Below are 20,892 nucleotides of genomic sequence, written 5' to 3'. Positions count from 1 at the left end.
TGCTACCTTGACATCAAGATCCCCGAAATTGGTAGTGAGAAGTGAAATGAGCAATTTACACCCTTAGAAAGCCCCAAGGCGGTTCTTGGTTTTCGGGGTCCTGTACGTGTCTGAACTGCAAAAAGTCTCACACATGTGGTGTTCCCATACTAAGGAGAAGCAGCCGAATATATTTTGATTTGATTATAATTCCACATATCCCCTACAGAATAAAATTGTGTCTGTTTTTTTTCTTTTCCCACACAATAATTGCGCAGAGATTTTCCAAACGCAATTTAAAAACAAAACAAACACTTTTTTGAAATTTAATGCACAAATACACAATATTTTGTCCAACTGTTAGGTAAAATATAAAAGATGATCTTATGCCGAGTACATAGTTACTAAATTTGACATGCAGCGGCGACAAACTACGTACATTTTTAAAAACCTTTACAGGTTACCACTTTATATTTACAGAGGTCTACTGCTAGAATTACTGCCCTCAATCTGACATTCGCAGTGATACCTCACATGCATAGTGTAATTGGCGTTTAGATAGGGCACGAGACGGATGCTTGCGCTCGCCTTTGTGCGGGAGCACGGCGGACAGGGGTGCTTAATTTATTTTTTTTAATTATTTGTTTTGCTTCTTTATTTTTTTTTTTACATTGTCTCTTTCATTTTTTTTTTGTATCACTTTTATTGTTATCACAGGGAATGTAATATTCCCTATGATAGCAATATGTGACAGGCACTCTCTTTTGAAAAATTTGGAGTCTATTAGACCTCTATTAGGTCAAATAGAGGAGACTAGATCTCTCCTCTGCCCTTAAAAGCAGCTCATCACACTGATCTTGGGGTGTGAGATGCTTTTCCAATCGAGAAATGGCACTGTTTATAACCGGTGAAACTGGTTGAGAGAGAGCCGGAAATAGGGCGAGGAGCCTACATGGCGTGCATGTAGCGCTCACTGGGAGTAGCGGCCCGTCCCGAAACGAAATGCAGTGGCAAAGTCCCGCTCCCTGAGAGTGCTGCCCCCCCCCCCCCTCTCCCCCTTCACCCACTGAGGTCCCTCGTCCGGGCTGGACTCCTATAAGTCGCCACGGCGGTGGTGGCCGAGTGAGACAGTGATAACGTCACACGAACGGAACGGGCGGGCTACGAAATGTGTGAAGTCATTGCGCCGGAGCACGCACCGGCCATCTTCTTGGAAGGAAATAACCCACACTGTTTATACGCTGAAGCCATCCTGATAGAATGTGAGTGTATTTTATGATTTAATAAAGCACTACTTTAACTTACTGCACTATGAGCCTTTTCACTATTTTTGGGCCATATGAGGATCTTGAGGATCTGTGACTCATCTGTCATTTATGTTCCTGAGAACTTATGGAGATCTGTGGTTAAGTTTGGATGAACCAGCATGGGGATTATTTATCTGGTGCAGTCTGAGTGAGTCGCTGAGGAGCCGGGAAATTAAGTGTTTAAGCATGACAGGCAAATCAGCAAGAGGCGGTGCGACCGCAAATTCGCCTAAAGTTAGTTCCAGTCCTGGGACAAAAAGTAAAGGGTAGTTTATATCCCCAATTTAAAATGAGCAATGGGACGAGGCAAGGGTGTCCCCTTTCGCCACTGCTGTTCGTCATGTAGATGGAGCCATTATTGGCGACAATAAGAAATACTGGGGATAAATATAACTCAATCATTAGAGAACCTTTATCCTACCAATTACAGTACATGTAATTAATATTGCCCATGTTAAATAAAATAAAAAAGGTGCACCGGATCAGAGGGGTGAACAGCCAGCTCAGAGACAGTCCGGTGAAAAAAAAAATATGCTTTTATTTAGCAAAAAGGCAAAACAAACAGAAAACAACAGGCTTGTCTTGAAATAATATTCCACAGAAGGGTAAAGCACAGTCTATGGAGCCAACAGGCTCATAGGCAACTTATTACACAGCTCTAGTCTCTCATAAGGCTTAGCTCACCCAGCAGGTCACAGTCCAGCAATGGAGTTTCCCTCTCAGTGTGCTGATGTCTCTTCACTCCTAGCAAACAGCACCACTGACCCTTTCAGACAAGCTGCTTAATAAGACATTGACAGACGCAGCTCCATATAATTCTTGACTATTGGGACATTCCAAAGCAGTATTTGCATGAAGGGTGGAAAAACAACGCAGAAAAAGAAAGTAGCTCCCAACAAGGATAAAATTTTACCGAACCAGAGATAGAGAGCTCAACCAGAACAAAAGGGGTTCACCTGGACAAACACCCACAAAGAGACTAAGTCCCTTTCAAACAGCAGCGGCCAAAAGAAGCATCCAAGGATGCAAACACATCTACTTTATAAAATTTTGTGAATGTGTGCACAGGCGACCAAGTTGCCGTCTTGCAAGCTTGTATCACTGACGCCTTATGGCGAAAAGCCCAAGAAGCACACAGCCCTAGTAAAAGGCACCTTCACGGGGAAAGGTGGAACCTGACCCTTCAGTAAATAAGCCTGAACCACCGTATGCCTGATCCACCTAAAAATGGTTACAGCAGACGCAGCCAATGCATTTCTAGGTCCTTCCGTAAGGACATAAAGATAATCTGATTTCCTGAAAGATTTATTAGCCGCCAGGTAAACCCTAATTGCCCGAACCACTTCCAAAGAATTCAAAGCAATATACTTAGGATGCTTGGGTTTAGGACATAAAGGTGACAGCACAAAGTCTTAATTTAGACGGAAATCAGAAACCACCTAAGGAAGAAACACCTGACTACTTTGAAGTACCAATTTATCTATGTGGACCACCAAATAAGGCGAACGGCAGGAAAGCGCCGCCAATTCTGATACTATGCGAGCAGAAGTAAAAGGAGGTTTTTGAAGAAGAGACAATACCAAATTCAGATACCACGGAGGTAACAGGGATCACCTCAGAGGGGCCACATGACAGACCCCTTGGATAAAAGTGCGAATCAACGCATGCGAGGCTAAAGGACATTGGAAAAAACACAGCCAAGGCCAACATTTGGCCTTTAATAGTAGCCAAGGCAAACTTCTGTTCGATACATCTTTGAAGGAAAGCCAAGATCCTAGCCAACGAAAAAAGGCAAGGATGCACCTTCATGGATTCACACCATGTATGTACGATGATAGATCGTCACGGAAGTAGACTTCCTGTCCTTCAACCGTGTAGGAATCACTAAATCAGAAAGACTCCTGTCCTTCAACACCCAGAGATGTATAGTAACTAAGTAGAACTACTTCACTACTGTACTTAAGTACCGAAAGGCGGTATCTGTACTTTCCTAGAGTAGAATTTTTTTCTCCTACTTCCACTTTTACTTCACTAAATTTTTTCGATGATTTCAATACTTCTACTCCATTATTTTTTTTTTTGTGCTGCATAGTTACTCGTTACTATTATAAAAATTACCGCTGCCAGAACAGTAGATGGCAGGTTTCATGAAGCTCAAAACATGTGTATTATCAGTGCATACGAAAATAAATGCTACTGTATGCAAAAGTAAAAGCTGCATTTGAAATAATAAAAAACAATATGATGTTCAAACTTTTGACTTCTTTCTTTAAAAACTACATAACACAGTACTTGTACTTTTACTTTCAGTACTTGAGTAGCAATTTTTTTTCAAAACTACTGGTACTTTTACTTTCAGTACTTGAGTAGCAACATTTTTTAAAAAAACTACTTGCAATACTTAAGTACAAAAAATGTTGAATACTTTAGTACTTCTACTCAAGTCACTTTTTGATCGAGCACTTCCACTTCTACTCAAGTCCCTTTTTGATCGAGCACTTGTACTTTTACTCAAGTATGGATTTTGAGTTCTTTATACAACTCTGTCAACACCTGGCTTTCATTAGCCACGCCATTAAAACCAGCGACTAAAAAGCAGGATGGAAGTTCGGCCCTTAAGACAGCAGATCTTCCCTGAGAGGAAGTCTCCAAGGAGCATCGGCGACCAGATCTGCGTACCAAGACCGGCGAGGCCAGTCTGGAGCCACCAGAATGACTGGAATCCCCTCTGCCTCTATTCTGCGCAGAAGTCTCGGCAGGAGTTTCAGGGGTAGAAACACATAGATCAGCCGATAATGACCCCAAGGAGCCACCAGTGCATCTACGGCGTCGGCTAGGGGATCCTGTGACCTAGCTACAAACCTTTGAACCTTCTTGTTGAGCAGAGAGACCAACAGGTCGACATCGGGTGTCCCCCACCGAGCACACAGGACATTTAAAAATATGAACCAAATAAGTTTATCTTGGTCTCATGATACCACAGGACATGGTGTCAAGGTCTTACCTTGCCTTCCTGTTGGCAGCCATCTTGGACATGTACAGACTGCTATCTCTCATAAATTCTGATTGCATCATTACTTGTCTGCTGCCTTGGCGTCGCTCAGTGATGATGTTGCACACCTGACTATATATATCACCTGATGGTGTTCAGACCTTGCTCTTGCGCTCCAAGGTGCATCACTGCTAGCAGTTCACTGGTCTCTGTGGTTACTCAGTGCATGACTTGGCTTGGCTGACGACCTTACTGGCTCTGAATTCTGCATTGGCAAATGACCCTGCCTCAGACGACGACCCAGCTTCGGCAGACTACCCGCTTCTGGACTCTATCTCTGCTTGGATGACTACCTGTTCCTGGACTCGATCCCAGCTTGTTGGTGGCTGTGGGACATTACTTGTGCTAGCCACCGCTCCAGTTTGAACTGCACTTAAGGGACTTGCCACATCGCCAAGTATTATACAGTGCTAATTTGTCTACGACCAGCATGTACTAGGCCACTGGTGCTCTCCAGTTCACCAGAAGGTAGAGTGGCATTAGTACTGGCACTCAGCTGCATATGAGAAAAATGCAAATGTAGCACCTCAGCAACAGGGGAATGGGGTCGGGTACGCCTGACCTTAGCAGGGACCTCTACTCCGTCATCAGAGCTATCTCTCAGGGTACCGCTACTCTCTACAGGTTTGAATACTGAGCCTGATTCTGACAGTGAGGACCTCCCATCCCGCTCATCTGTCATACTCAGTATCCTGTAGGCCTCTTCACTAGTGTACCTTTACTTTGCCATTTTTTTCTTAGCCTAACTCACAGGTAAAAAAAACCCTAGTTGTCAAAGACTGTTTGGACTGCTACAAAAAATGTAACTACTAGCGCTAGCAGAGATCAGGCCTGACTCTAGTCCTAATTAGCAAATAGAGTCCGCCTGTAATTTAATCTCAGTATAAATACAGCTGTTCTGTGAAGCCCTTATATGTTGGTTAGAGAACCTTAGGTAACAAACAGCATCATGAAGGCCAAGGAACACATCAGACAGTTCAGGGATAAAGTTGTGGAGAAGTTTAAAGCAGGGTTAGGTTATAAAAAAATATTCCAAGCTTTGAACATCTCATGGAGCACTGTTCAATTTATCATCTGAAAATGGAAAGAGTATGGCACAACTGCAAACCTACCAAGATATGGCTGTCCACCTAAACTGACAGGCTGGGCAAGGACAGCATTAATCAGAGAAGCAGCCAAGAGGCCCATGGGAGCTGCAGAGATCCACAGTTTAGGTAGGAAAATCTGTCCACAGGACAACTATTAGTTGTGCACTCCACAAATCTGTCCTTTATGGAAAAGTGGCAAGAAGAAAGCCATTGTTGAAAAAAACCCAAAAGAAGTCCCATACCCCCCCTATTGCAGTTTCCGAGAAGCCACATGGGGACACAGCAAATGTGGAATGAGGTGCTCTGGTCAGATGAGACCAAAATTTTACTTATTGGCCTAAAAACAAAATGCTATGTGTGGCAGAAAACTATCACTGCACATCACTGTGAAACATGGTGGTGGCAGCATGTTGTGGGGATGATTTCCTTCAGCAGGGACAGAAAAGCTGGTCAGAGTTGATGGGAAAATTGAGTCGAATACAGGGAAATCTTAGAAGAAAACCTGCAAAAGACTTGAGACTGGGGAAGAGTTTCACCTTTCAGCAGGACAATGACCCTAAACATACAGCCAGAGCTACAATGAAATGATTTAGATCAAAGCATAGTCATGTGTTAGAATGGCCCAGTCAAAGTCCAGGCCTAAATCCAATTGAGAATCTGTGGCAAGACATGAAAATTGCTGCTCACAGACGCTCTTCATCCAATCTGACAGAGCTTGAGCTATTTTTCAAAGAAGAATGGGCAAAAATGTCACTCTCTAGATGTGCAATGCTGGTAGAGACATCCCCAAAATTACTTGCAGCTGTAATTGCAGTGAAAGGTTGTTCTACAAAGTATTGACTCCGGGGGAGCTGAATACAAATGAACGCCCCCACTTTTCACATATTTGGAAAACATTTTGAAAACCATTGATCATTTTTTCCTCCACTTCACAATTATGTGCCACTTTGTGTTGGTCTATCACATAAAATACCAATAAAATACATTTACGCTTTAGGATTTAACATGATAAAATGTGAAAATTTCAAGGGCTATAAATATGTTTTTCAAGGCACTGTATGCAGGAAACAGTGAAGATCTCAAAGAATTATGTTTTGGAAGATGCTGTCAGAGTAAATCAAACAGAACACTTTTTACAATACAAAAAAACCCCCATAAAACTGAGGTTGGTTGGGTGTGTACTGTAGGTACATTCACTGGTAAACAAATATGGCAGCTCAAATTAACCAACAGTCATGCTTGTTGCTATAGGAAAAGGATGGATAGAAGATGAGTGCCAGACAGTTTAAGCTTTGGATATCTGGAAAGGGGGGCATAGCAGCTAGCAAGTGGGGCTTTGTACAGATACCACCTAGGCATTAGAAGTCAAAAGCAATGTGTGTGGATAGATTTTTAAACACGTTATACAGTAAATACCTTTTTCCCCTCTTTTTGTTTTTATAAGTGATCACATTCCCTCTGTTAGCTGCATAAGAGCTGGAGGAGGAGAAGCAGGACACTAAACTTCCCAGTAAAAGGCTGTGCCGGAGGGTGGGGCCATGTCAGGACAAGTGTGGAGTTCCCAGCACAGCTAGAGAACTGACCACAGTGTGCTCTCATAGCTAGTGTGGTCGGTTTTTAATAGGAGAGCAGAAGGACTGAAAGGAACACCAGGGATTTCACACAAATGAAGCAATGCCAAGCGAATAAGATATATTCTCAAAGAAGTACATGGTAACATGGTACAGCAGGAACATATTAGAAATATGAAATGTTGGGGTAGCAAACGCTTTAAAAATCTATAGTGTGAGTTGAAAAAGATTTACGCAAAGGAGAAACATAGATACTTACATCTGGTCCCAAACGTTGAGATGGAACAGGTATTTGTAAACATGAACCTTGCGTGTCATCTGAGGACTACACAGTTGCTTTCCTCCATGACTCAGAGAACAAGACACATAAAAATCCTCATAACTGCAAAAACAATAAAATATGATATACATAAGTTGAGAAAGGTGTAGTGATGTATTATTCGTAGTGGTAGTATTAATTAATTATTACTATAATGCGAGTTATTCTTGGAACGACCCAGTTCTTACAGAGAGATGCATTTATTGAGACTTCAGCAAAGAATAAAGATATTTGCAACAGATGACAAAATCCAACAGAGTAAATAGCAGCCTTCAGAGTCCCATTCCTAAGCCTGTGCTCTCATCCTCATGTATGTGTGTGTATATGTGTATGTGTGTAAAAAGAATTACTAACTGCCAGCTCCTGAAATACCAGTGTGACACTGGGGGGGGATGGGTTCTGCTAGGTCAACCCAAAATACTCTTTGATCTCACTGTGAAAAGATTCCACTTGTAATGTTCACCAGGTAAACAATCCACCATTTCCCCTCAAGTTACCATCAATAAATACCTTTTGTCAGGCCAAAGGCCAATCTACATTTTACGACCCCCTGCGAGTAACTCCTCAGGTCTTCTGATGTGTAAAGTGCAGCTTGCCTACCAGCTGTGTTAGGCCATAATCCATAAACCTATGTTCACATTAAAAAGACTATGTATATATATATATATATATATATATATATATATATATATATATATATATATATATATATATATATTTATACACATACATATACAGAATATCCTATATAAATAATGCAACAATAGTATCATCCAGCGAGGACATTATTGATACATGTAGCAAGAGCGGCATCTTTGAACCAATTGTTCACAAACCCATTACTCTGGAATTTGCTTGTACAGACTGATGCGCTGTAGCACCAGTACTATGTGAGTGTTTTTTTATCTTTTTAAATAAATATTTTTATACAAACGTTATTTGCACCATGGATCTTCCAATTTCTTTCCCCATGTGAATGGCTGAGCACACTATCTGCTGACTGGGAACTCACACTCCAGAAGAAATCATCAAGGGCTGCATAGTGGAAATCCAGGCTGCTATTGATTAAAGCTGAGCATGAGGTATCCCACAAGGTAAGCACATACCCTTAAGGAGAGCCATAAGAGGGAAGGCAAATCATCAGACAAACCGTTTCACAGTACTGCAATCACGGATCATCTATTCAAGTGTTAATAGAACACTGGTGATTGAAATTCACCACAATCACAGACTCAGACACACATTTGGATTTTCTTTGTGATGCGAACAGATTGAAGCTGTTATGTATATCGCTAAACATCACTATTTTCTACATATGGGAATCTATGTTTTAATTTTATGGAATTGAATGGTTCACAGAATATCAAAAGAATTCAGCATATAACATGGATTTTATACACACTGAGGTATTAATTGGTATTTATATAATTATATTTACATATATTTTTTTTTGGCCACAGCTATCACAAATTTGTTTTTCTCAAAGCAGTAATTGAATGCGCAGCGCTTTTACATATACCGGTATTAAGTATTTCAGCACTTACCTTAAAGGGGAGTGATCAGTGCAAGCAGCATTAACACATTGTCCTTATACATAGTTGCTCACAGGATTATACAAATTACAGTTTTGGATTTGTATGGATTTCTTTGTGGGTGAGCACCTGGGCATTTACTTCAAGCATACAGTGCCGTGGCTACCCTTGGAACTATATATTTTTCCCCCGCAATTGGAGTTTTTATGGAAGAAAGAAAATAGAGAGCAACCTGAAATGACCGATTTATCATTTAGAGAAGTTAAATGCCTTTAATATCGATCTATAACATGTTTATGTGTTTTAAACCAAAATGTCATATAATTTATTGATGTATCAAATAAAGCTAATTAAATAAAGTTCATTCAATAAACTGATATTTCAAAAGTGCTCAGGTGTGGTGTTTTTTTTAATTCAAACTTTTTTGTTGCTATAAAAGAGAAGGGCATCTGATCATTACACGGACATAATGGTCAGTATAAATCATACATTATAAAAAACAGAATACAATGGGCAAGGTATTGCGAGCAATATTGGGTATAATATATACCAATAATGGGTATTGGTATTGCGAGCAAGGTGCAAAACAGAGATAGAAACCAAACAACAGAGGTAAAATAAAGTAGAACACCACAGCCTATAGTGCAGTAATCTATGCTCAATGACATTTCTTTTCAGGCGTGGTGTCTAACAAAAAGGTGGTTTACTCGAGTGCCCAACACCATAACACAGAAACTTACCGAATTGAAATGCCTTTCTATTTGTAGATTATTATTAAAGGAATTTACTTCCTCTTGATCAATGCTCCCCAAAATTTTTGGCACTGGTAACTGGTTGCGTGAAAGAAAATTGTGCCAAGGCCTGGGGGGAAAGGGGGTGGGGGGGGGGGCTTCCCGGACGCACCTCCGACATTGAAGCCTGGCTATGTGGGTGGTAAAGCGGTGATGTTGGACGGGTGGACAGAGATGTCATCTCTCTGCTCGCCCACCGCACATCTGACAGCACAGCCTTCATAGTCCAGGTGCAGACAGCCAAACTTGTCAAAATCTCCAATTACGTCACTTCCAGTGACCCTCCAGCAGCAGTAATTGCACATTTTGACGACTTGGCTGTTTTGACAGAACACCAGGTAAGGAGTCGAAATGTTTTCGCCGACTTGGAAGCGGCCATGTTGTTGGTTAGCAGCGGGCAAACGAACAACGTTTTCATTATATAGTGTACCGTATTGTATACGCTGCCGGTGTTCTATGAAAACAACTATGTTGGCAAGAACTGCAATTACTGCTGCTGGAGAGTCACCGAAAGTGACGTAATTGGAGATTGAGGAGTTGTCTCTTTTTTTTTGTTACAATTATTTTTATTAGAAAGTACAACAATACAAGTATAAATGCAAGGCACAATGCCATACATGGAAAACATGAGAACGGCCCCCGCATAGGAGACAATAACATAAACGGACGACATCAAACAGATAAAGGGTCCATGACGATAGAGGCTGTCAATCTGTGAAAACATATTTTAGCAACGTGGGAGTATGGGCGGGCTCAAGAGAAACAACCCAAAACATGCACACCCCCCCCCCCCCTCCATCCCCTTCAGCTCCAACTCCACACCATCCTAGACAAAAAACAATGTGGGGGAAGGAAAGTCTAGGGGATTGGGGGGACCCACCGCCTCTGACCCATAGGGCACCATGAAACGTCATCCCCATGGAGAGACCTATAAACAAGTACCTTGAGGGGGAAGAGAAGAAAGATAAAGGGAAAGGAGAGAGAGAGAAAGAAAGAAGAAAAGGGAAGGGGGGTGAGGAAGGGGGCACAGAATCAGCGCATTGGGTTCCAGCTGGCATAACTAGGTGGCCATCCCTAAGGAAGTTCTCGGCCTCCCTCAAGCCTACCCCAGAGGGGCCTCAATGGCCCAAGAGGCTCAAATCAACCCAAGTCGGTCCGGGGGTCTCCCTCCAAATATCACAGCCATGGGTGCCAAACCTTCTCAAACAGCTTTACCCTGTCATTCAACACTGCCGATAATCGTTCATTAATCATCAGTCAAGTCAGTTTTGCTCTAAACATTTCAAGAGGTATGGTTGCCGAACGCCAGGACCGTGCTATCACTATCCTTGCTGCCGTAAAAATAAATTGTATAAGCAATTTAGCTCCCCTGGGGGCGTCCGTCACCGCCTCCCCCAGCAGCGCCTGTCGCGGGGACTTCCGTAAGTTCACGTGGGTCAGAGAATAAATAAGATTATATATACGTATCCAATAACGTCTCACTTTCGGGCAAGCCCACCACACGTGAAAAGCCGTACCTCGTTGGCCGCAGCCACTGAAGCACAGCGGAGGAGCCCCGGGGACATAAGCCGCCACTCGCGTAGGAACCATATACCACCGCAAGAAAACCTTATAATTTGCCTCAATAATTGACGTGTTGATAATGGACTTAGAGGCAGCGGAAGCTAGTGCATGCCACTCCGCCAAACCAATTTCCTCCTGCAGGTCCCCCTCCCAAGCCTCCATGTAACCAAGCTTATTGGAATCAGAGGATGTCAGGATTGTATACATTTGAGATATGTGGCCCCTTAATTTGTCATACTGCTCACATAGAAATTCCATGCGAGTTCTACAGATCAGGTCAGACCCCTGCTGCAGAGCCTTAGCGTAGTGTGCAAGTTGAGCATAGCGATAGCATTCGGACTCTGGCATCTGCAACTTTTCCATCAAGACCCGTTTAGTAAAGAGACCCCTATGGTCACAAACATCCGCTATTCGTAGTAGACCCTTGTTCGTCCACCACGAGAACGCTCGAGGCTCAAGGCCCAGGGCGAAGTCAGGGTTTCCGAACAAAGGGGCCAATGGCCTTTGTGGGGACGCAAATTGAAAAGCCCTGGAGAGCCTATCCCATAGTCCCAGGGCGAAAGAGAGCGAGGAACACATAATAGCCGGGCAGGACCTGGAGGGTAGCCACAGCATGTAAGAGAGCGGGCATGCCCCAACGGACCCAGATTCCATCCGTAGCCACAAGGGCAGCGCTTGCTGAGAGTGAGATCTAATGAGCTGGGCCAACTGTGCTGCATAAAAATATTTTAAAAGGTCTGGGACCCCCAGGCCCCTCCTCCCCCTGGGAGCATAAAGAGTGTGCTTGTTGACCCTTGGCTTTTTGGTACCCCACACAAAGGAGAGCATCTTTTTCTGAAAAGAAGCAACATCCAGTTTAGGAAGTTGTATAGGCAGAGTACGGAAGAGGTATAACAGCTTTGGGAGTACAACCATTTTCAAGGAATGGATTCTGCCAAACCAAGATGGAGGTCTAACTTGCCATCAGAGAAGGCCCTCCGAAAGTTGCTTAAACAATGGCGGGTAATTCATGGCATATAAAGTGCGTAGAGAAGTGGTAAGGTTTATCCCCAAATATGGAAGTGCCCGAGCCTGCCATTGAAAAGCAAAATTTTGTTTCAGTAGCTCCTCAGTGTTATGATCTAGTGAGACATTCAGTGCCCGAGATTTCGCATGATTTACCGTCAACCCTGTGACCCGGGAGAAGTGGCCGAGCAATTTATAAATATTGGATATGGAAACAAGCGGGGAGGACAACAGCAGCAAGATGTCGTCCGCAAAAAGCAGACATTTATTGTCCACCCCCCCACACGCGAGGCCCTGAACGTTCCGATGGTGCCGGATGCCAATCGCCAAGGGTTCAAGAGCCAGGATGAAGAGCAACGGCGACAGGGGGCACCCCTCCCTAGTACCCCTATGAATCCCCAGTGGGGCTGATCTGTAACCCCTGACCACGACTGAGGCCGTCAGCGCATTATAAAATACTTTTAAGATGGAAAGAAAACGCGGGCCAAACCCATGTTTTACCATCACGTACAAGAGGGAGTCCCAAGATAGGGAGTCAAAGGCCTTGTGGACATCCAGGGAGAGAAACATCCCCTCCCTGGGTCCACAAGCGTCCCAATAAGATTGAATGGCCGAGATCACATCAATAACCCTCCTAGTTTGATGAGTTGTCTCTTTTGACAGAACACCGGCACCAGTCCATGGCCTAGGAATCCCCCCGCTCTAGGTGCTAAATCCATCTGTTCAGGTTGCTCCCAGTCTTCTTTCTTCCATAAAAAAAACTGTTACTTTTATATATATATATATATATATATATATATATATATATATATATATATATATATATATATATATACACACACACATATATACATACACACACAGTATCTCGCAAAAGTGAGTGGAAACGTCCAAACTGGGCCCAAAAAGTCAATATTTTGTGTGGCCACCATTACTTTCCAGCACTGCCTTAACCCTCTTGGGCATTGAGTTCACCAGAGCTTCACAGGTTGCCACTGGAGTGCTCTTCCACTTCTCCATGATGACATCACCAAGGCGGTGGATGGTAGAGACCTTGCGCTCCTCCACTTTTCCTTTGAGGATGCCTCACAGATACCTAATAGGGTTTAGGTCTGGAGACATGCTTGGCCAGTCCATTACCTTTACCCTCAGCTTCTTTAGCAAGGCAGTGGTCGTCTTGGAGGTGTGTTTAGGGTCGTTGTATTGAAATACTGCCCTGCGGCCCAGTCTCCAAAGGGAGGAGATCATGCTCTGCTTCAGTATGTCACAGTACATCTTGGCATTCATGGTTCCCTCAATGAACTGTAGCTCCCCAGTGCTAGCAGCACTCATGCAGCCCCAGACCATGATACTCCCACCACCATGCTTGACTGTAGGCAAGACACACTTTACACTCCTCACCTGGTTGTCGCCACACATGCTTGACACCATCTGAGCCAAATAAGTTTGTCTTGGTCTTATCAGACCACAGGACATGGTTCTAGTAATCCATGTCCTTAGTCTGCTTGTCTTTAGCAAACTGTTTTCAGGTTTTCTTGTGCATCATCTTTAGAAGAGGCTTCCTTTTGGGACGACAGCCATGCAGACTAATTTGATGCAGTGTGAGGCATATGGTCTGAGCACCGACAGGCTGACCCCCCACCCCTTTAACCTCTGCAGCAATGCTGGCAGCACTCATACATCTATTTCCCCAAAAAAAACCCTCTGGATATGATGCTGAGCACGTGCACTCCACTACTTTGGTGGACCATGACGAGGCCTGTTCTGAGTGGAACCTGTCCTGTTAAACCACTGTATGGTCTTAGCCACAGTGCTGCAGCTCAGTTTCAGGGTCTTGGCAATCTTCTCATAGCCTAGATCATCTTTATGTAGAGCAACAATTATTTTTTTAAGATCCTCAGAGAGTTCTTTGCCATGAGGTGCCATGTTGAACTTCCAGTGACCAGTATGACAGAATAAGAGCGATAACACCAAACTTAACACACATGCTCCCAATTCACAACTGAGACCTTTTAACACTAACAAGTCACATGACACCGTGGAGGGAAATAGCTAATTTGGCCCAATTTGGACATTCTGACTAAGGGGAGTACTCACTTTTGTTGCCAGTGATTTAGGACATTAATAGCTGTGTGTTGAGTTATTTTGAGGGGGCGTCAAATTTACACTGTTGTACAAGCTGTACACTCACTACTTGTGTCATTTCTTCAGTGTTGTCACATGAAAAGATAGAATAAAATATTTACAAAAATGTGAGGGGTGTACTCACTTTTGTGAGATACTGTATATATACACACACACTGCTCAAAAAAGTAACAGGAACAATTTTTAATCAGAGTATGAAACTCCTGGGATATTGATCTGGTCAGTTAAGTAGCAGAGGGGGTTGTTGACCAGTTTCAGCTGTTTTGGTGTTAATGAAATTAACAACAGGTGCACTAGATGAGCAACGACACGGCCTCCAAGACAGGAATGGTTTTACAGGTGGAGACCACTGACATTTTTTTTTCCCTTACTCATCTTTTCTAAATGTTTTTCACTAGTTTTGCATTTGGTTAGGGTCAGTGTCACAACTGGTAACATGAGGCGATACCTGGATCCTATAGAGGTTGCACAGGCAGTCCAACTCCCCCAGGATGGCACATCAATACGTGCCATTTCCACAAGGTTTAAGGTGTCTCCCAGCACTGCCTCAAGACATGGAGGAGATTCCAGGAGACAGGCAATTACTCTGGGAGAGCTGGACAAGGCTGTAGAAGGTCCTTAACCCATCAGCAGGACTTGTATCTGCTCCTTTGTACAAGGAGAAACAGGAAGAGCACTGCCAGAGCCCTACAAAATTACCTCCAGTAGGCCACTAATCTGAATGTCTCTAACCAAACAATCAGAAACTGACTTCATGAGGGTGGCCTGAGGGCCTGACGTCCTCTAGTGGGCCCTGTGCTTACAGTCCGGCACCGCGGAGCTCGATTGGCATTTGCTATTTAACACCAGAATTGGCTGGTATGCCACTGGCGTCCTGTGCTTTTTTACAGATCAGAGCAGGTTCATCCTGAGCACATGTGACAGACATGAAAGGGTCTGGAGAAGCCATGAAGAACATTATGCTGCCTGAAACATTGTTCAGCATGATTGGTTTGGTGGTGGGTCAGTGATGGGTCTGGGGAGGCATATCCATGGAGGGACAGACAGACCTCTACAGGCTAGACAATGGCACCCTGACTGCTATTAGGTATTGGGAAGAATTCCTTGGACCCATTGTCAGACCCTACACTGGTGCAGTGGGTCCTGGGTTTCTCCTGTTGCCTCATGTGGCAACAGTATCCAGCCAGTTCCTGGAAGGATGAGGGAATTGATACCATTGAATGGCCCCCACACTCGCCTGACCTAAACCCAATAGAACACCTCTGGGAACATTATGTTTTGGTCCATCCAACGCTGCCAGGTTGCACCTCAGTCTGTTCAGAAGCTCAGTGATGCCTTGGTTCAGATCTGGGAGGATATACCCCAAGACACCATCCGTAGTCTCATTAGGCGCATGCCCTGACGTTGTTAGGCATGTATACAAGCATGTGGGGGCCATACAAACTAAGAAATATCATTTTGAGTTGCTGCAATGAAATTTCAACAAAATTAGCTAGCCTGCTGCATCATTTTTTCCCTTTGATTTTCGGGGTGTCTTTGAATTCTGCTCTCTGTAGGTTGATAATTTTCATTTCCATCAAATGATGTGACATCCTTTCATTCCTAACACAATACCCAGTCCATATCATTATAGATATCCAGCATGATATTTTTCCCCATTGAGATTTGATGTGTTTTTAAAGTGTTCCTTTAATTTTTTTGAGCAGTATATATAAGCACCCAATAGTTTAAATACATAAAATAAAACACACTTTATAAAAATAAATTTAAAAAATCCTACTAACAAAATAACAAAAAACAAGAACATTGCATTTAAGACGACACAACACCTGACCACTTTTAAAATATCAGTCTATTAAATAAACTTTGCCACCATACATCACATGTATATTAAGGAATATTGGTTTATAACACAAACGTTTCACAAGATTTATTTTATGTATTAATTGATCTTTAACATAATGTACACTATTTTACCAAAAGTTTTGGGACGACTGCCTTTACCCGCACATGAACTTTAATAGCATCTCAGTCTTAGTTCGTAGGGTTCAATATTGAGTTGGTCCACCCTTTGCAGCTATAACAGCTTCAACTTTTTTAAACTGTCCACAAGGCAGTTCCCAGAAGAGTTAAAGCTGTTATAGCTGTAAAGGGTGGGCCAATTCAATATTGAACCCTACGGACTAAGACTGGGATGGCATTTAGGTTCATGTGTGTGTAAAGGCAGACATCCCAATACTCTTGGTAATATAATGTATGTATTTGTCACTTGGTTTTACTTAAATTTTTTGATTTTCATACGTTTTGCACTTTGTTGATCATTTGTTAATGGTGCAATTTATATTTGTTTTATTTTGTTAAGCCCCCGATCACATTGGAGCGATTTGTCATGTGATTTGACAGGTCAAATCTCACGACAAGTCGCATCCTATTTCTGGCAATGGCAGTGTTCAAAATTATGCAACGCTGACTTTGCAGAGCCGCATCAATTCGAAAAAGTATTAAATGCACTACTTTTGTCGATTTCAGGTGTGACTTTAATTGACATCTGTGCATGAAACTGCACAGATGTCTTAAAAGTTGCAGTGAAAAGCTGCACTCAATGTGAGCGGGGGCTAAAGAAAAAAAAAAACGCTGCAATTATCCTTAAGCTACAGCCGCAGAAAACTAGACAGCCACCTGGTAGAGCAAAATTTGAACACAGGAGCAGGTAGTGGCTTTACACTGCTTGGCTAAATAGGCCTGGTGCTGAAATGCCAAGGAAACTCCCAACAATTTGGTGGAATAGGCACGTAAAAGCACAGAAGTAGATTTTCCCTCAATTACGTAAGCTCTAGCGATCAGAATTCCTATCCATCTCGCAATGGTGGATTTGGAAGCAGGGTGTCCTATGTGAGGTCCTGAGTACAGTCCATCTGTCTGATCGAAGCGCTAGCTTTGAGGTAAACTCTAATGGTTCGATGTTCACACAGACAGATTTTCTGTTAGATGCTTTGAAGCAGGGCAAAAGGGTGGGAGAACTTTGAGTAATGGCTCCTTACAACTTGGAGGATCATCTGACAGACCGAAAAAAGTTACTTTACAGGAGAAGACATATAGGGGAATATCCCTGGTGGGTTAAAAGAGAGATTTCTGCAGGGCAAAGAGAACCAAGCTGAGATCCCAAGGAAGCAAAGGGTGCTGCAATGGTGGCTCAAAGTACAAGTTCACCTTTTATAACATGTTACACCCTTATTCAGGATGTAACATGCAACATTTTACTGCTGCAGCTTCTATGAGCAGACAGATTAAACAGATGTACATTTGTTTTTTTTTTTAAAAAAGGTAAATGTGATGGTACTCACCGTCACTGGGAGTGAAAGACGGATACTCAAAGGACACTGAAAATATGGTCTGGATTGCTTCAAATGGGTTCTGTGTTTACAATTATGAAAAAGTGTATTGTATTTCAATGTCATTGACAATCTGTCACTGGCGGTCGCTTCCTATTGTCTGTGTATTGAGGTGTGATGTGTATTCTGTAAGCCTGTCTGTCCCATTGTTAATGAACTCGCATATTGTTTCTGTCCAGATGGCTAGATAATTAGTTTAAATTAATTCTATTTCTTTATACAATTTCATCTGCATATGATAATGTAATCAGGCAACCCCTGACCTGTGTGTGGTGATCTGATCTGGGGGATGTCCATGCTGTATATAAATTCTGTGTGACTGTTCAAAAAAAGAGAGGATCCAGTATAAGCTAAGTTGTTGGCTAGCTTTGTATGGGGGCGGCTGGAATATTTGCTATCTATTCAAGACTGAAGAAAGCTGTATACTGACAGAAGCCCACAAACACAGTGTGGGTCATGGTTCTGTTACAGTAAACGTATCCTTTAAAGTGAGATACACCTTGCAGAAAAGCAAGGGAGAGCATAGACTAAGTTCTTGTCAAGACCTAAGCCCCCTTTTACATTGGTCCAATTTAACATGTTAAATCGGAGCCAATTGTCGGCAAATGCACTGACTTTGCAATGCCGCCCCGATTCCCAAAAGTAGTTTCTGTGCTACTTTTGGTGACTTCAGGGGGAGATTTCCATAGACATCTGTACAGGAACCCACACAGATGTCTCTGAAATCGCCCCCCAAAGTCAGACAAATGCCGGTTTGAAATTGTGCAACTTCAGCTGAACTCGCACAATTTCAAAACTGCCTCAGTGTGAACCTAGGCTTAATGTGGGAAGGCCAGAATGGGAGGCACAGAGAATTCTCAAGGGTTGAAAATGCCTGTGTTCACACCAGGCAAAAAATAATTTACACGTACAACAATAAATCTTCCCAGAAAGGGCTTTTATTGCTATGAATGTTGATCTTAGCCTATACCCTCACTTACACATTTTTTCTTTACAATTATTTTTGCCTTTAGTTACACAGCTTGGATTGTTGAACTATTTTTTTGAGTATATTACTAATTACCCGAGGGATATCCTCCCATGGTCCAGCAGGCATGGAAAGCTACAGACTCTCCCCTTCACATCTCTGCATTTTGGCCTTATCCTTTCTGCAGTAGGTAATCTTACAACATTGGCAGATATGGCTTGTGCTATTCTTTCTTTCCTATTATATCATGAGGAATGTATAAACCTATATGAAATAATGTATATCTTTTACATATACTTTTTCTTTTTGGTTGGTACTGATATATACATGCATATGGCCCCTTGCACACTGCAGCTTAAAAATGCTCAGTACAACTTTTTTTTTATGAGCTAAAATAGAGCCCATTCTTTCTAATGTGCCTATGCACACAGCCGCGTAAATGAGCGCCGCGTATTCTTCAGTAAGAACAAAATAGAAAAATCTGCATTTTTGGACAGTAATTTACGCCTAATGCGCGCAAATGCGATCAAATGAATGCACACGATCATACTGTTGATCTGGAAAAAAACATTTGCATATTCAGAGGCGCGAATTTACGCAAATTTGCGAGAACGCATATGCGCGAAAATACGCGCAAATGCGCTTTTTAATAAGACAGAAATTACGCCTGAAAAAGGAGATGCTCAAACAGGAGTATCGTGTGTAAGAGGCCTATAATGAAAAATGTGATTGGCCTTGAGCTTATGCAATTTTCTCCTGTGCATTTCTTGAGATTGTGTGTTCCTTATTGTATACCACATATTTTATACATTGTATTACTTCAGTTCATACATCTTTTTTGTTAAAAACTTTTGTTTTGTTTCCTTTGACTTTCCACCATGGATTTAATTGGCAATGCCTGGGCGGGTTTCATGTCCGAGATCCAATCAAGCTGTAGCTCCGGCACTAAAAGCAAGGAGGACCTTCAACTATATTTTAGTAAAATACAAAGGCTACTTAAACGTAAGTCCCATTTATATTGGGATTTGGAATTTTTTCGGAAATACATTGGTGAAATTATCAACCCACAAGGTTTAAGGTTACACACTTTCCCTACCCTTAGAGATCTGTCTGAACCTTTCAGAAAATCCTGGGAAAGAATTCTAGCAAACTGCACTTGAGAACTAATGAATTTACTTGTAACTCAATACACCTTAGACACATCCTATCTAGATGCTGAAATAGAGCAGTTGAATACTCAACACAAACAAGTATTCGAGATGCCCTCATTTGCTGCTGGCTGGCAGGAAATAAAAGGGAATTTAGAAATCATGGACAAATAAATTATCTCTAAAAAACAAGCCAAACTCAACAAAGATAAGCAAGCCTTCGTGGAAGGCTATGCATATCGTTGGACTAATAGACCACAGTCTTGTAATTCATCTAGACGAGGGCCACTGAACACACAGACCCAAGCTGAAGAGACTACAGAATCAAATTCATCTATATCCAGTTCCATTCCACAATCAACACGCTCACGACTTTCAGGACCTCAAACCACACGTTCTCGGTCACAAAAACGTACATGTAATGGGACGGGCCCATTCCATAGTCACCCTACAAATAAAAAGTGCTCTGATCGTCAGGGGTGCCCCCTTTCACCACTGCTATTCGCGCTTTCCATGAAACCCTTCCTGGCAAAGATCCGCTCAAACCCAGATATTTCTGGGATTTCGGTGGGGGCGGCCACATACAAAATCTCGGCTTATGCCGATGACCTTCTGTTTTCCCTTTCACAATCCCTGATTTCCCTGCCCTGAATCCTGAAAGAATTCAAATTATTTGGCACATTATCCAACCTGAAGATCAATTTCTCCAAATCGGAGATCATGGGGGTAGCGCTGTCACCAGCACTGCGAGACCTGCTATCTCTCAACTTTCTCTTTAACCACTTGCCGACCGCCGCACGACTATTTAGGTTGGCAGTCAGCCCCGGCCAGGCAGAGTAACGTAGGGCTACGTCGGCACTTCCCGCCGGTCCTGTGCGCGCTCCCGCGCCCCCCGCCACCGCCGATGACTCGATTGGGTTCAGAACCGATCAGTCATCAGGTACAGGCCAATCATTTTTGGCCTGGACCTGTAGATCGGTCCTGCCCAATCAGATCCTGTTCTGAAATGTAAACACAGGCTCAGAAAAGACGT

General features: G+C 42.8%; 1 protein-coding gene across 1 annotated transcript in view; it reads right to left on the bottom strand.

Annotated features, from left to right (window-relative positions):
• Nucleotides 1-20,892, bottom strand: part of PIK3C2B (phosphatidylinositol-4-phosphate 3-kinase catalytic subunit type 2 beta) — an 858,553-nt gene that overhangs the window by 392,171 nt on the left and 445,490 nt on the right. The window contains exon 12 of the mRNA XM_082244643.1: nt 7,257-7,379. Within this exon, the coding sequence (XP_082100769.1) occupies nt 7,257-7,379 (123 nt within the window). The remainder of the gene's footprint in view (nt 1-7,256; nt 7,380-20,892) is intronic.

Source organism: Pelophylax lessonae (genome assembly GCF_965119305.1).
Source record: "Pelophylax lessonae genome assembly, chromosome: 2".
Classification (NCBI taxonomy): Eukaryota; Metazoa; Chordata; class Amphibia; order Anura; family Ranidae; genus Pelophylax; species Pelophylax lessonae.
Note: the sequence above shows the minus strand (reverse complement) of the source record. Positions and strands in the feature narration are given on the sequence as shown.